The following is a 15,224-nucleotide window of genomic DNA, read 5'->3' as shown; positions in this document are numbered from 1 at the left end:
AAATGAGCAATCTTGAAGAACAAAATGAAAATTCCAGTTTGGATTATTTATTATTTGATGAGTTAAGAATGCAGCTATATTCTGAAAATGAAAAAGCATTTCTATTCATCCATTTTACATTTAATTATGGTACAGCTATGCTTCCATACCGATGGTCTTCTCTTCTATCTTCTTGACAAATAATTAAATAAATTTAAAAAAAAGCATTTTCGCCTGCGTTTGTCTGCTATATCCAATATTAAGGTTAGTTGTTTCAGTTTCTCAACAGCTGAGTAGAGCGCGCAAGCGTGGGGGGTGCAATTCACGGCAGGGGTGCATTCTACGGCACAACACCGGCCCTGCACTGGAGCTGCTGTGTGTTGGCCTGCTGCCTTACATGGGCAAACCCCTGAATGCACTGACGCGGGCTGGAATTTCACTGCGTGACGTCACAACTCCCAACTCTCCCACAATTTGGACCAAGAAGGCGACGTTTCCCCTTTCTGTTGTGAATTCTGTCTTTCTGACAATTTACTGGAAAGCAAGGTAAGTGTAACTCGGGATCGGCTTGACGCCGAGCTAGGATTGATTCAAAGTCGTTCGACCTCACTTTGTCCGGCCTTGTTGGACAGAGGTGAGGTTTGTGCTGTAGCACGGCACGGTTGCAGTGGTTTATTGGTGAGTGCGTGAAATTGGATACCAAGTTAAACTATTCTTAATCATGTTCTAGACCGTGCGCTGACATTTTCAAAACTGAAAGTACAACTTTGACGGGACGAAAAGCGTCTCCCTCTGAGGGTGTCATGTTTGTACACTGAGCTATGCGGAAGACGAGGATGTCAACGTGAAGATTGTTCTCACAATCATGTCGCTCTGAAAGCATCTCGTCACAGTGACACGTTAACTAGTCCTGCGACTGTGCACAAGTGTTTATAACACGTCACTTTATTAATGTAGTAATGATAGGAGGAGGATGTAACTATTTTTAGTTCACCGTGAGTTCACAAGTTTTACCATACATAACCAAATGCATCACACGTACTGTACACACATGACTGTATCAATGCTAACACAGGATATTAACAGTTCTGAGCGTTAGTTTTAGCTCTGATTTAGCTTAACCAAATAAGCACAACACCATCAATGCATGTATTTGTGACACACGTCACCAACACATCACGCACTAGTCACCACTCTGTGTGTAACGGCCAGGGCCGGCTTTAGGTCATTCCGTGCCCTAGGCTAGAGTGGACTTTAACCCCCCTCCCCCATGAATTAATACAAATAGATAAAGTTTTTCGTTTTCTTTTTCCCAAGTCTATACACAGTTTGCACACATTATTTATTTTAAATATATAGACAAATACCATTGAAAAAATACAACCTATTTTAAAATTTAGAATAATTCACTATAACACAATATATCGCCTACAGGTATAGTGCAAATGTCTCAAGGGAACAATAACAAAACTGGTGCCAAATCCAAAAGCAATGCAAAACAGTGCAATCAAAAGTTAAAAATAAAATATAAAAGTTTCATTGAAAGGACATTTCTACTTTCTTGTTTGGTTTTCCTAGTCAGTAACATAAATCTTAAAATTAAAGAACACAATGTGTAAACAACACAATGAAATTATATAGAATAGAATAAGAATTAAAATGAAATAATTATAAATATGGGCAGAAGACTAGCAGGTATAGTTACATGTACATGTAACATGTAGAGTGATTTTAAAGGGTGTGTTTCACATTTATTATACCTTTTGAAATTATTACTAAAAAATTTTTTTTTAAAAATGGGTGGGTGCAATTTGGCTCCCCTCCAGCAGATGGCGACCTAGGCGGCCGCCTGTGTTGTTTGCGGGAAGGCCGGCCCTGGCAACGGCACTGATGTCGGCAGTAGGCGATTTGTAACAAGGATTTTAACAAGGGGGGCAGTCCATAGCTCCTCAGGGATGGGTTAAATGCAGAAAAAAAATTTCATGGCTCTACATATGTGACAATGTGATCTTGCTTATCTGTATCTTTAAAATTAATGATAGACGTACGTAACAAAGCACAACCATATATTCCAGTTTTCAAAATTCCATAAAATAAGCCAAACAATTGTGTCCTCTCTGACTGATCCTATGTAAACTGTGGTAAAGAACAGCATTTTACCGTCATGGTATTCTCAATACAAGGTCACTTAATACTTCATTACCAAGTAATAGAGGGTTTTCGCTGTGAGTCATCAACCCGGAAGTTGTCATTTTGGCGATAAGCAGCAGCAAAACAAACTGCACGCACACAAGCAAATCCTGAATTTCGAAATGTTCAAACTGTAAAAATCAAAGACCAACAAACTAACATGTTTTAGCTATATTGAAACTTAAAAACAAAAAAAAAAAATCTCCCATTGTTATAGGGCCATTCCACTTTCTACTAATACTAGATCATCCCAGGATGTCACCCACAAAGTTTTGGAACAATATGATGTTTCATTTTAAAATTAAAGGCTCTCAAAGCAGCGCATCTGGAGTGTAATTCCAATAACTTCAAAAAATTATAAAAAATTAAAAAATGTCCCGTTGTTACAGCACCATTCCACTTCAGGATGATAGTAGCGCATCCCAGGAGGTCACCCTTAAAGTCTTGGGACAATCTGATGTCATTTCAAAATAAAAGCCACTCAAAGTAGCACATCTGGAGTGTAATTCAAATAACCAAAAAAATTCCCATTGTTACAGCAACATTTCAAGTGGTACCCCCCACCCCCAAGCATAGCGGGGCACCAGTCAAACACCCCCAGCTGTCCAGGGAGTGACCACTTGGGTTGGGCATCATTTGGATTTTAACGATTCTGATTCCGATTCCCAATTTCGATTCCTGTTCTAAACGATTCATGATTCCGATTGTTTGAGTTGTGCAGGTCAACAGGTCACAGATTTCACAGGATAATTTTTTAATTTGAAAAAGCCTGTACACAGGCCATCTACCTATAAAAGCAAGGAATGTCTGTGTGTGTGCGTGTGTGTGGAGAAAATATCTCCCCGACGCGGTGTGAGTTCGACCTGAAACTTAGTTTCGACCCCGAGTGTGTGCATCTGTTATTGTGGAGTAATTTGGTGAAGCAAAACGATCAAAACATTAATTTTATAATTACGGCTCCCTCGGTAAGAGTGCGGTATTGAGTGCGCTACTTCCGGTTCCGGGTTCATGACGTCACCGTGTGTTTGGGTTAAAAAAAAAAGGTCATTAAAAATGTTTTTGTATCGCTAAAAGTCATTTAAGTTAATATTTCATGGTTATTTAATATTATTCCCGTGATTCCACACTTCCTTTAAATCTCCGGTCACGGACTTCACTTCCTCCTTCGTCTCATGACTGTGAGCAGTGGCTGTGCTGACGGTCGTTAGTCGACCTTATCACAAACTATCTGGTTATTCAGACAGAGGAATGTAACGTTTGTGTGGGTCCACAATACGGCTCTACTTTGATTATTGTTTGTTCTGCGCAAGGGTAAGTGTTTTTATATTATTCTATGTGCTAAGAAAGATTCTAGCAGCTACAATGTAAACACACACACACGGCTGATGCGGAGCACACACAGCCGTTTAGAGAGAGTTGCGACTTTGGTGTTGCAAAACGTTTATTTTTCGTGGTACTTCCGTGTCTCTCTCAGCAAGACGCGCGCGTGTGCGTGTGACGATAACGCACAGAGGAGTAGGATGTAGACAGACACACTCACACACACACACACGATTTATAATAAAAATATACTAAATGAGTAAAATAAAACAAAAATATTTAGACAAAAGTACACAAAATTACAACACAAATGCATAAAAATATACAAAAATGCTCCAAAAACACACAAAATTACTCCAAAAAACAAACATTACAGAAAAATACATAAAATTAAAATGAGTATAAAAAAACAACAAACGCATTTATCATGCACATGTCCCATAAAATTAAAGCAGGGAAATCGCACACGCTTTTTTACTTTGCACTCGCAAATAAACCCCTTTCTATCACTACAGGGTACAGAGTATGTACACATCTTTGTACATCCAACCTTCAAATATATTGTCGTCTGGCCATAATTGACAACTGTACTTTTGCTCCCACATGAATGTATACTTCCAACGGGCACTGTACTAGATGGATGTAGACACACACACACACACACACACACACACACACACACACACACACACACACACACACACACACACACACACAGTATCTATGATAAAAAAATATACTAAATGAGTAAAATAAAACTAAAAACTAAACAATATTTATACAAAAAATGACTGCAGAATAACACTACAATGGCAACAAAAAACAATAATTACACAAAAAATGCACAAAAAGACAACTAAAAGATTAAAAAATATACACATAATGATGACTTCAAAAACATACATTACAGAAAAATACAACAAAAAATGAAAATGGCTCAAAATACACAAAACTAAATTTTTATACAAAAAATACACAAAGCTAAATATTTACACAAACAAATACACAAAATGACTCCTGAATCACACTACAATGGCAACAAAAACAATAATTATACAAAAAATGCAAGATTCAAAAATACACATACATTACAGAAAAATACACCAAACCAAGTGAGTAAAAAAAACAAAACAACAAACACATTTATCATGCACATGTCCCATAGAATTAAACCAGGAAAATTGCACTCACATTTTGCACCCGCAATTAAACCTTTATGCTCCCACATGAATGCATACTTCCGACAGGCACTGTACTAGTTTTTATTACTTCACTTGGTTGATATAGTTTAATTTGGTTGCTGTAATGTAATTAGGGTTTTCAATTACAAAGGTCCCCAACTGTAACTGTAAAAGTGAAACTTGCTGAAATAACACTACAAACAAGTTGGCTGCAGTCTAAAAACACAAAGAGCTACAGCCCTGGTAAATGTGAAACTAAATGAAACAAACTCAAACAAACCCTGGTGCAGTCATGTGACAAATCAATCAACAGTTCTTGTTGAGAAAGCTTATTATTATTCTGGATACAGTGGAAACAAAAACTATAAAAAATAGTTATGTTGTGTTCCTGTTTATATTGTAGGCAAGGTATTATTTACATAAATGTAATTGGAGTCTAAAGCCACAAAAAAAACACCACTTTAAAAAGAAAATAGACTAATATAAGACCTCTTTACAGTTATTTGGGTCATTCTGCGCTTGCGGTGATGATGCGCTGGTGAGGACATAATCCAAGATGGCGGCGGCGCGGACTACAGCCGACACTATTTAATAAGAGCCTTAAAAGACATGGATGTAATGAAAAGAGTGGATGGACAGAGGCATAAACATGCAGACTTTCACACGGACACACTTATTAAACACACACGGACCTCGGTAAACGGAACAGGCTTCACCGGACAGCTGGCACTAGGACCCGGAGGCGGAGTAAATGCGTCCCCGTACAGCATGTACAGGCTGTAATATCACCAAGTTTATCATTTTACCTGTTGTTTGAGCTACTATCTTTACCAGGGAGCAACTATTTATTCCTGGTGATCGTTTTCCGGAGTTTTACTGGGCTTTTTACCGGTGATTAATTCATATTTCCCTTCCGCTCCGTGGTCCAAACTGAAACCGTAGCCAGACACCCAGACACATACCCAGACACACACACACACACACACTGCAGTCGCGTTCTGAGCGCATCTTAGGAATCGAAATAAAGAATCGAAATGCAAACATCTTCATAACGGTTCTGGAACCGGACATTAGGAACCGGTTCCTCTTTGGAACACCAAACCACGGCCAGTGCCCGAGTAGTTGCTACAGTCGCATTTGGTGTGAGCGCACTTTTACAAGTGTTTATGTGTCTCGTGAGCTACGGTTTCAGCCATTTATTGAAGCTCATCGTTCTCTAGCTTGTATGAGCAATGCAGACACCGACTTGTAAACAGAGCTGTGCACGAGGAAAACTGGGTTCGTGCACTAGGGCTACACGATTTTGACAAAAAATGTAATTGCAATTTTTCTGACAGATATTGCGATTCGATTGACAATTTAAAAAAATATTTTATACATTTAAATGCATATGATGTGTTTTCCACATCAATTTTTTTTTTAAATTTTGTGTTTTTAGAAGTACTAGTACAGTACTCGTTGGAAGTGTATATTCATAAAGTGGGAGCTTAAGTAGAGTTGCCAAATGACTATGTGTTTGAAGGTTGGATGTACAAAGAGGTCTACATACTCTGTAGTGTTATAAAGGGGTATATTTGCGGGCGCGCAAAGTAAAATAGCGTGTGCGATTTCCATGGTTTAATTCTATGGGACATGCGCATTATACAATTCGGCTGTCTTTTTTTTAAACAAAAATCATTGTTTACCGTCGAACCGAGTGTCTTATCTTCTATGCGCGGCACAACAGAGAATCCGCAGTTTTCCAGATGGGGTTGAGTTCAATACCGACTCTAGTGAAACAGCGCGGTTGTGAGCAATTAGACGGACAGTTATATGGTTTAAACAATAGGAAACTTGTTGGCAAATGACTCACCAGTGGCTGACGGTTTCAAATTATTTATTCATAGAGTCCCCAGTTTGAGACACTGACGACAGCATGGCACAGTGATGGAGATGGAGGAGGAAGTGAACTCCGTGACACGCGATTTAAAGGAAGTTTGGATCACAGGAATAATTTGAAATAACGATGAAATATTAACTTAAATAACTTTTAGCAGTACAAAAGCATTTTTAATATTGACCTTTTTTTTTTTTTTAAACCCAAACAAACTGCAACACAGTGACGTCATGAACCCTGAACCAGAAGTAGCATGCTCAATCAATACAGAGAGAGTTCGACCTGAAACTTAGTCAACGGTTTCTAAATACCCCAAGTGTGTGCATCCGTTTTTTTGGAGTAATTTGGTGTTGCAAAACGTTCATTTTAAAGTACGGCACTCTCGGTAATGAGCGTAGTATTGAGCGTGTGCAACTTCCGGTCTCTGTACGACTTCTTTGTGTCGCAGTTTCTTTGGGTTTAAAAAAGAAGGTAAAAACATTTTTGTACTGTTAAAAGTTACTGTGTGAGAGAGAACGCCCGGAGGAGATGGAGGTAGCCACACACAATCAATCAATCTTTATTTGTATAGCACCAAATCATAACCAATGGTATCTCAAGGCACTTTACAGTAGAGCAGTCTTAAGGACGGACTCTTCATTTTATGGATACACACATATGCATATATACGTATATACACATACATATGTATCCCACACCCAACATGAATTCATCATGGCGGCAAGGAAAACCTTCTGTTAAGCAGCAGGAACCTTGTGTGGATCCCATTCCTATGATGAACAGCCATCCACGTTATGCTGTGTTGGGTGTGTGCAGAGGAGAGGGTGGAGACAGAGCTGCTTGAGACTCTGTAACTCCACACTAAGGATCCCACGGACCTGCAAGACAAAAGCCAGAAGGAGTACAGGAGCAAACACACAAGGGAAGAAGCAGACATAGAGGGAGTGTTTGAGAGAGGAATGGGACCCTCTCCGGTCCCTCTCTAGCCTAAATGACCTCTCTCTTAATGCCCTCTTCAACCTCTCTCCAACCGAGCATGCCAGACCCCCCCCCCCCCCCCCCCCCCCCACGGCAGTCTATGCCTATTGCATCTTAATTATGAGCTATGAGCTGGTTCCTAACTAAAAGCTTTACCAAAGAGGAATGTTTTGAGCCTAACCTTAAAGGTAGAGAGGGTGTCTGCCCCCCGAACCGTGGTTGGTAGATGGTTCCAGAGAAGTGGGGCCTGATAACTGAAAGCTCTTCCTCCTATACTACTTTTAGAGACAAATGGAACAACGAGTAGTCCAGCATTTTGAGAGCGTAGTGTTCTGGGGGGATTGTATGGCACTACAAGCTCCTTGAGATAGACTGGTGCCTGTCCATTTAGGGCTTTATAAGTGAGAAGAAGAATCTTGAATTCTATTCTATATTTTATGGGAAGCCAATACAAAGAGGCTAATACAGGAGTAATGTGATCTCTTCTCCTAGTTTTAGTCAGTACACGTGCTGCAGCATTTTGAACCAGATGAAGTGTCTTAAGCGACTTGCTCGGGCAGCCTGCTAAAAGAGAATTACAATAATCCAGTCTAGAGGTAACAAAAGCATGGACTAGTTTTTCGGCGTCGCCCTGAGACAGGATAGATCTGATTTTAGCAATGTTACGGAGATGAAAGAAGGCAGTTCTTGAAGTTTGTTTTATGTGAGAGTTGAAGGATAAATCCTGATCAAATAGAACCCCAAGGTTTCTAACAGTTGTGCTTCGTGCCAGAGTAATGCCATCTAGGGCAGTTAGGCTAGCATAGGTTTCTCTAAGGTGTCGTGGGCCCAGTACAATGACCTCAGTCTTGTCTGATTTGAGAAGAAGAAAATTTTGGTCCATCCAGGCCCTAATGTCCTTTAGACAGGCCTCAAGTTTAGATAGCTGATTTGTCTCACCTGGCTTCATTGATACATACAGTTGGGTATCATCAGCATAGCAGTGAAAGTTAACAGAGTATTTTCTCATAACATTACCAAGGGGGAGCATATAGATACAGAAGAGGATTGGACCTAGCACAGAGCCCTGAGGAACCCCGTAGCTTACTTTAGTGTACACAGAAGACCTATTATTCACGTGTACAAACTGGTACCTATCAGATAGGTAGGACTTAAACCAGTTTAGGGCAGTCCCTGTGATTCCAAGTAATTTCTCTAATCTCTCTAGTAGAATATAGTGATCTATAGTGTCAAAAGCTGCACTAAGATCTAATAAAACCAGCACTGAGAGTCGTCCTTCATCTGAAGCCCAGAGTAGATCATTAGTTACTTTAACTAAAGCAGTCTCTGTGCTGTGTTGAGCTCTAAAACCTGACTGGAAGTCCTCGAACAGGCTGTTGTTTTGAAGAAATTCACAGAGCTGAGCCGCCACAACTTTCTCAAGAATCTTTGAAATAAAAGGAAGATTAGATATAGGCCTGTAGTTTGCTAAAGTGCTGGAATCAAGAGTAGGTTTTTTGAGAAGGGGTTTGATTACAGCTACTTTAAAGGACTGTGGCACGTAGCCTATTGATAGGGATATATTTATTGTCTCCAACAAAGATGGGCAGACTAGGGGAATAACTTCTTTAAACAGCTTAGTTGGGATCGGATCTGAAAGGCAGGTCGATGGTTTGGAGGATGAAATAATAGAGTTAAGTTCCTGAAGTCCTATATGTGTGAAACAGTTTAGGTTAGGCCTATTTACATTTAATGGTACAGCAGGCCCAGGTGAAGGCAGGGAGTGGCTAATTTTATCTCTAATCTTATGAATTTTATCGTTAAAAAATGTCATAAAGTCCTCACAGCTGAGGGCTAGAGGAATCATGGGCTCAATAGAGCTCTGACTTTGGGTTAGCCTGGCTACAGTGCTGAAAAGGTACCTCGGATTATTTTTATTTTCTTCAATTAGTGAGGAATAGTATATAGATCGACTATGTTGTAAGGCTGTCATGTATTTACTATGGCTTTCTTGCCAGAGTATTCGTGACTCCTCTGTTTTATTGGAGCGCCACATTCTCTCTAATTTACGGGTTGTTTGTTTGAGTGTGTGAGTTTCAGAGCTAAACCACGGAGCTTTCCTCTGACGTTTAATAGTTTTTTCCCTCAATGGGGCAATTGAGTCCAAGGTGGATTTTAGTAGACTAGCAGAGCTATCGACAAGCAGATCCAGTTGAGAGGGGTTATAATTAATATCATAGTTATTTATTGGATGGTGCACTGAGTTTAAGGCAGCAGGAATGGCCTCTTTAAATTTAGCCACAGCACTATTGGACAGATTTCTACTCGTAACTATTTTATTGCACAGTGCGAGATCCTCTAGGATAATGTTAAAAGATATTAAAAAGTGATCTGATAGCAGAGGATTTTCAGGGTAGACTTTTAGTTCATTAATATCAAGGCCATATGTTAGAACAAGATCAAGAGTATGATTTAAACGATGAGTAGCTTCATTAATAGTTTGAAAAAAGCCAACTGAGTCTATTAGGGACATAAAGGCTGAGCTCAGGCTATCACTATCTTTGTCCACATGGATATTAAAATCTCCTACTATCAGCATTTTATCAGAACTGAGGACTAAGTTTGATATAAACTCAGAAAATTCTGATAGAAATTCAGAATAAGGGCCTGGAGGACGGTAAATTATCGCAAATAAGACTGGCTGGCAGGTTTTTGATTTGGTATGAGATAAATTTAGAACCAGGCTTTCAAAGGAAGTGTAGTTGGCCTTTGGTTTAGGATAGATTAGGAGAGAGGAATGATAAATAGCTGCTACACCACCTCCACGGCCTATGTCTCGTGGCATATGAGTATTTAAATGACTGGGAGGAGTGGCTTCATTTAAACTAACATATTCATCTTGATACAGCCATGTTTCAGTTAAACAGAATAAATCAAAGTTATTTTCTGAGATAAGGTCATTTACTAGTAGAGATTTGGATCTCAGTGATCTAATATTTAATAGAGCACATCTAATGGTTTTATGTTTTGGTGTTTCTAGATTTGAGATTTAAATTTTTTTCAGATTTTTATAATTGATAGCTCTTTTATTTGATTTTATGTTAAAATCATTGTGAAATATGGGTCGAGGGACAGACACCGTCTCCATAAAATAATATTCACCACCATCACAACAGTTGCCATGGCGATGAACACAGCTATCATAATAGCAATGGGAGGGAAACTGTCCTAAGGCAAGCGCAGAGGGGCGTGGAGGACTCCCCCTCTGTAACATGGTCTCATTCATGAGATGTCATAACAGTGACTGTGCCATGTCTTCTGATAGTAGCGATGCTCCCTCCAAAGTAGGGTGGATTCCATCTCTTCCTATCAGGTTCGGTTTTCCCCAGAAGGATCTCCAATTATCAATGAAGCCCACCTCGTTTTCTGGACACCACCTCGATAGCCAGCGGTTAAATGATGACATGCGGCTATAAATGTCATCACTGGTCAGATTTGGTAAGGGACCAGAGAAAATTACGGAGTCCGACATTGTTTTAGCATAAGCACAAACTGATTCAATGTTCACTTTGGTTGCTTCCGACTGACGGCGTCGGGAGTCATTAGTGCCGACATGGAGGACTATCCTATCAAACTTACGATTACTCTTTGCCAGCAACTTTAGATTTGATTCTATGTCGCCCGCTCTGGCCCCTGGGATGCACCTCACGATGCCCGCTGACTTCGCTAGCTTCACGTTTCTCACTATGGAGTCGCCAATTATCAGAGTTTGTTCCCCGGTGAGTGTGTTGTCCTCACGGAGGGGGGAGAACCTGTTTGAGACGTGAACATGGTGGTGTCCCGAGCGGCTTTTTGACCTTCGACTATGCTTACCACGGACAGTAACCCACTCATTGCTGGCCGGGGGGGAGGCTAAGCTAGAGCTAGCACGGTCCGCACCGGCTAGGTCCTGCTTGCTAGCTTCGGTTTTGGTATCAGGGGTGCGGAACCGCTTCTCCAGATTGTTGATCCTCGCCTCCATATCTAACAGTACGCTACACTTTATGCAACTACCATTGTCCCTAAAGGAGGACGAGGAGTAACTAAACATCTGACACACCGGGCAGGAGAGCGGAGGAGAGGAGAGAGAAGCCATAGGTGCTAAATTTAAGCTAAGCTAAGCTAAGGACAAAAGGAAGTTTAAAGGAGATTACACTGCCTATAAGAGGCGAGATTGCTTTTTACTTAACCTTCGTACGTTTAACTCTACGGTAAAAAATTAAAACAAATGTTTTCAAGGCTAGAATATCAATGACAACAAGTTTGATTAGAGTTAGCAGAACACAGTAGTAGAGCGCTGCAAGCAGCGGTAGAGCGTAAACAGGAAATGATCGATACGTCACCACGTCAGCACATCACACGTCACCAGCACACACACACACACACACACACACACACACACACACACACACACACACACACACACACACACACACACACAGTATTATAAAAATATACTAAATGAGTAAAATAAAACAAAAAAAATAAACAATGTTTATACAAAAAGTACACAAAACGATTACAGAAATTCACAAAAATACACAAAAAGGCTCCAAAAACACACAACGTTACTCCAAAAAACAAACATTACAGAAAAATACACCAAACAACAAAAAAATATGAAAATGACTCAAAATACCCAAAAATAAATATTTATACAAAAAATACACAAAATGACAACTGAAATGCACAAAACTACACCTAAAAATGATACAAAAATTCACAAAATGACTCCAGAATCATACAGTGGCAACAAAAAAACAATAATTATAGAAAAAATGCACAAAAACAAAACAGAGTCTCTATTAAGTGCGGTATTGAGCACGCTATTTCCGGTTCTGGGTTCATGACGACACTGTTTGTTTTGGTTTTAAAAAGAAGGTCAATATTAAAAACGTATTTGTACTGCTAAAAGTTATTAAAGTTAATAATTTATGGTTATTTAAAATTATCCCCGTGATCCCAAACTTCCTTTAAGTCACGTGTTACGGAGTCTACTTCCTCCTCCGTCTCCATCTCTGTACCAGACTCCACTTGCTCCTGTGCCATGCTGTCGTCGCGTCGGAGCTCTTTGAATAGATAATTTGAAATCGTCAGCCACTGTTGAGTCTTTTGCCGACAGGTTTCCCATTGTTTAAACTGTCCGTGTAATTGCTCATTAACATGCTGCTTCACTAGAGTCGGTATTGAGCTCAACCCGTTCAATACTCTATCTGGAAAACTGCGGATTCTCTGTTGTTACCTTCGCCAGGTTATCTCCGAACTGTGGTCAGGAGGTCTGGTAGATCACTGAGTATTACCCCAGCCGTGGTGAGAACAGTGGTCCGTAATGCCGACTCTGCATACCGGGTGAGTGCAGGGAGGTATCTGAGGGTATGATGCATTTTTAATCCTCTCATATGGTCATGAACAGTAACACGCTGCATGAAAAACTTTACAGGAAGAGCGCGCACGGAGAACATTTACTGACTGACTGACTGCCCGCCCGAAAAAAAACTACATTACCCACACGTAAACAACCCGGTTATGCCTCCGCCTCCCACAATGCAACACCTCCCTTAAAGCGACAGGCCGTGCCTGTAACACTGTGGGGCCGTACATGGAAGTTAAGCTCTGGTGCTGCAGCATCGTGGAAGTCCTGTTATGGTAGATCCATCTTATAGTATCTACACGGGACTACACTGTCCACCTTGCAAAGCGTAAAATGGTCCCACACTTTAGACATTTTCTGTCTTTTTTGCACTACACCGGTGTCCACATCTTCCACCAGAGAGACAATGATGCATGTTGATTAATTTAGTCCGGGTGAAACCCGAGGCCGTGTACAAAGCGGCCTTCATACGGACTTTGGTGACATGAATTAAACAAAGCTTCGAGGCTGAGGATTTGCTTCAAAGCTTTTTTGTAATTGAATTATTCGAGTTATTCAAAGAATAATTTCAGCCCTTGTTATAACTACTTAAATATAGATTAGAAGTATGTCATTTCTCAAAGTTTTTTGGGTATTCCCTAACTTAAGCAAAATAACTTTCAAGCCCCACCTGCTACCATTGCCCCCCAAATAATCCTGACAAATAACACATTTTCAAATTCACTGAACTAACGAGTAAAAAGTAACTTCATCATGAATCAAAAACTAAATTAAACTAATCTCTTCATATTTCATATAAGGAAACATTGATTGCAATCTGTGCCACAAAGTTTAAGAAAACAGAAAAATGTATTATTTTTTAAGTCAGCTATTGAAAGTTTGTTTGTTGTTCCACTCCATGTGAAGAACATGCCGACGTAAATCATTATTTTTGCACTTTAGCTCCGCGTTACATTTTATTCCCGGTCCATATCTAATGCAGTTAAATAATTTAATGCTCTTTTAATTTTTGCTAAATTTTTAGGCTTCTCATTGTTAGTTTCTTTTTGTGCTTTTTTGATAAGATTGACTCACTGTCACGACTAAAGGGTAGTCTTACATAGGCCAATGTGTAATTTGTGGCAATGCATGGAGGCTCCTGACTGCTGGTGTATCTATATTCTAGTTTCTAATGTTGTCCGCTTGTTTTATTTTTTATTGAAGTTTCCTGTGACAAATTGTATCTGGGAGTAGCCGTACCTAGGGCTGCTCGATTTTAGAAAAATTAATAATCACAATTATTTTAGTCATAATTGAAATCACGATTATTCAAACTAATTTTTTGTCAACCAAAAGTTATTTATTTTTTGTACAAAACAATGTAAAATATAATTTTTAAAAATAAATAAAATCCTTCAAATACTAAAATCAAGTATGTTCACTTGTGTCTTTGCTCTCGATCTTCATCATCAAACCCAAAGTTTCCCAAATAAAAGAATTTGACTTGCCTGGCTTGTTTCTCCTACCATGTTTCAACCCCGCTGGTAACAACTTTATTTTGCAAATAAAACATATGTATAATTGGAAAAATGAATAAAAACAATATTTTCTCGATTATGTTATTTTTGTATTAATCGAAATCATAATAAAATTTCAATTAATTGCACAGCTTAGCCGTATCCCACTTTGGGAACCTAGGCTGTAGATCTTCCACTTTTGTGAAGATTCAACTATGAATAAGTGCAGTATTAATGTGTGAAATATGATCCACTGCCACCCTTTCCAGAGTGTACCCCTGCTTAGCGCCCGAAAAAAGCTGGATATTGGCACCAGCAGACCGCTGCGAAGAACTGGATGTTTTATTCTGTAGTCTGTACACTACTTACTGCCTATCTTTGCTGAATTTGTGCGTCGTAATCCAGCGTCAGAAAAAAATAGGTTTGCGTATCTGTTGCGGAGGGCTCCGGACTGACGAAGTTGTTGTGCAGCCTTCACGCATTGCATACGCTGGCGCAGAAAATTGACACATTAGAATGGAAACGTATCAGCTTTGTTGCCGTTACACAGTGGATATGCAGCAGTTACACATCTAGTGGAAATTGGGGGAAAATCAGAATGCCTGAATTACCTCAACTGGCTCATATTGATAAAAAGCAGCAGCTCTGCTTCAAGTATCTCTTGAAAGGCTGAATTCCTTCTCGTAAAGGAGGAAGGACAGAATCTGTTTGACTACTGAGTCATAACCTAAATGTAGATTGATACAGCTTTTCCTTGCAAATCAGTGTATTTCAGGGGTACTCAAATACAATTCTTAAAGGTCCACACAGAAAGG

The 15,224-nt window shown here is 39.7% G+C and overlaps 1 protein-coding gene across 4 annotated transcripts in view; it reads left to right on the top strand.

Moving 5' to 3' along the window:
• Positions 1 to 348: 348 nt before the first annotated feature.
• Positions 349 to 15,224, top strand: part of lpp (LIM domain containing preferred translocation partner in lipoma) — a 273,915-nt gene continuing 259,039 nt past the window's right edge. For 3 of the 4 annotated variants that reach the window (XM_028443772.1, XM_028443774.1, XM_028443771.1), the window contains exon 1: positions 349 to 525. In XM_028443772.1, coding sequence (XP_028299573.1) covers positions 377 to 525 — 149 coding nt within the window. In that variant the 5' untranslated portion in view covers positions 349 to 376. The remainder of the gene's footprint in view (positions 526 to 15,224) is intronic. The other variant, XM_028443777.1, reaches the window with a different exon arrangement.

The sequence above is a fragment of the Gouania willdenowi genome, chromosome 4, assembly GCF_900634775.1.
Source record: "Gouania willdenowi chromosome 4, fGouWil2.1, whole genome shotgun sequence".
NCBI lineage: Eukaryota > Metazoa > Chordata > Actinopteri > Blenniiformes > Gobiesocidae > Gouania > Gouania willdenowi.
Note: the sequence above shows the minus strand (reverse complement) of the source record. Positions and strands in the feature narration are given on the sequence as shown.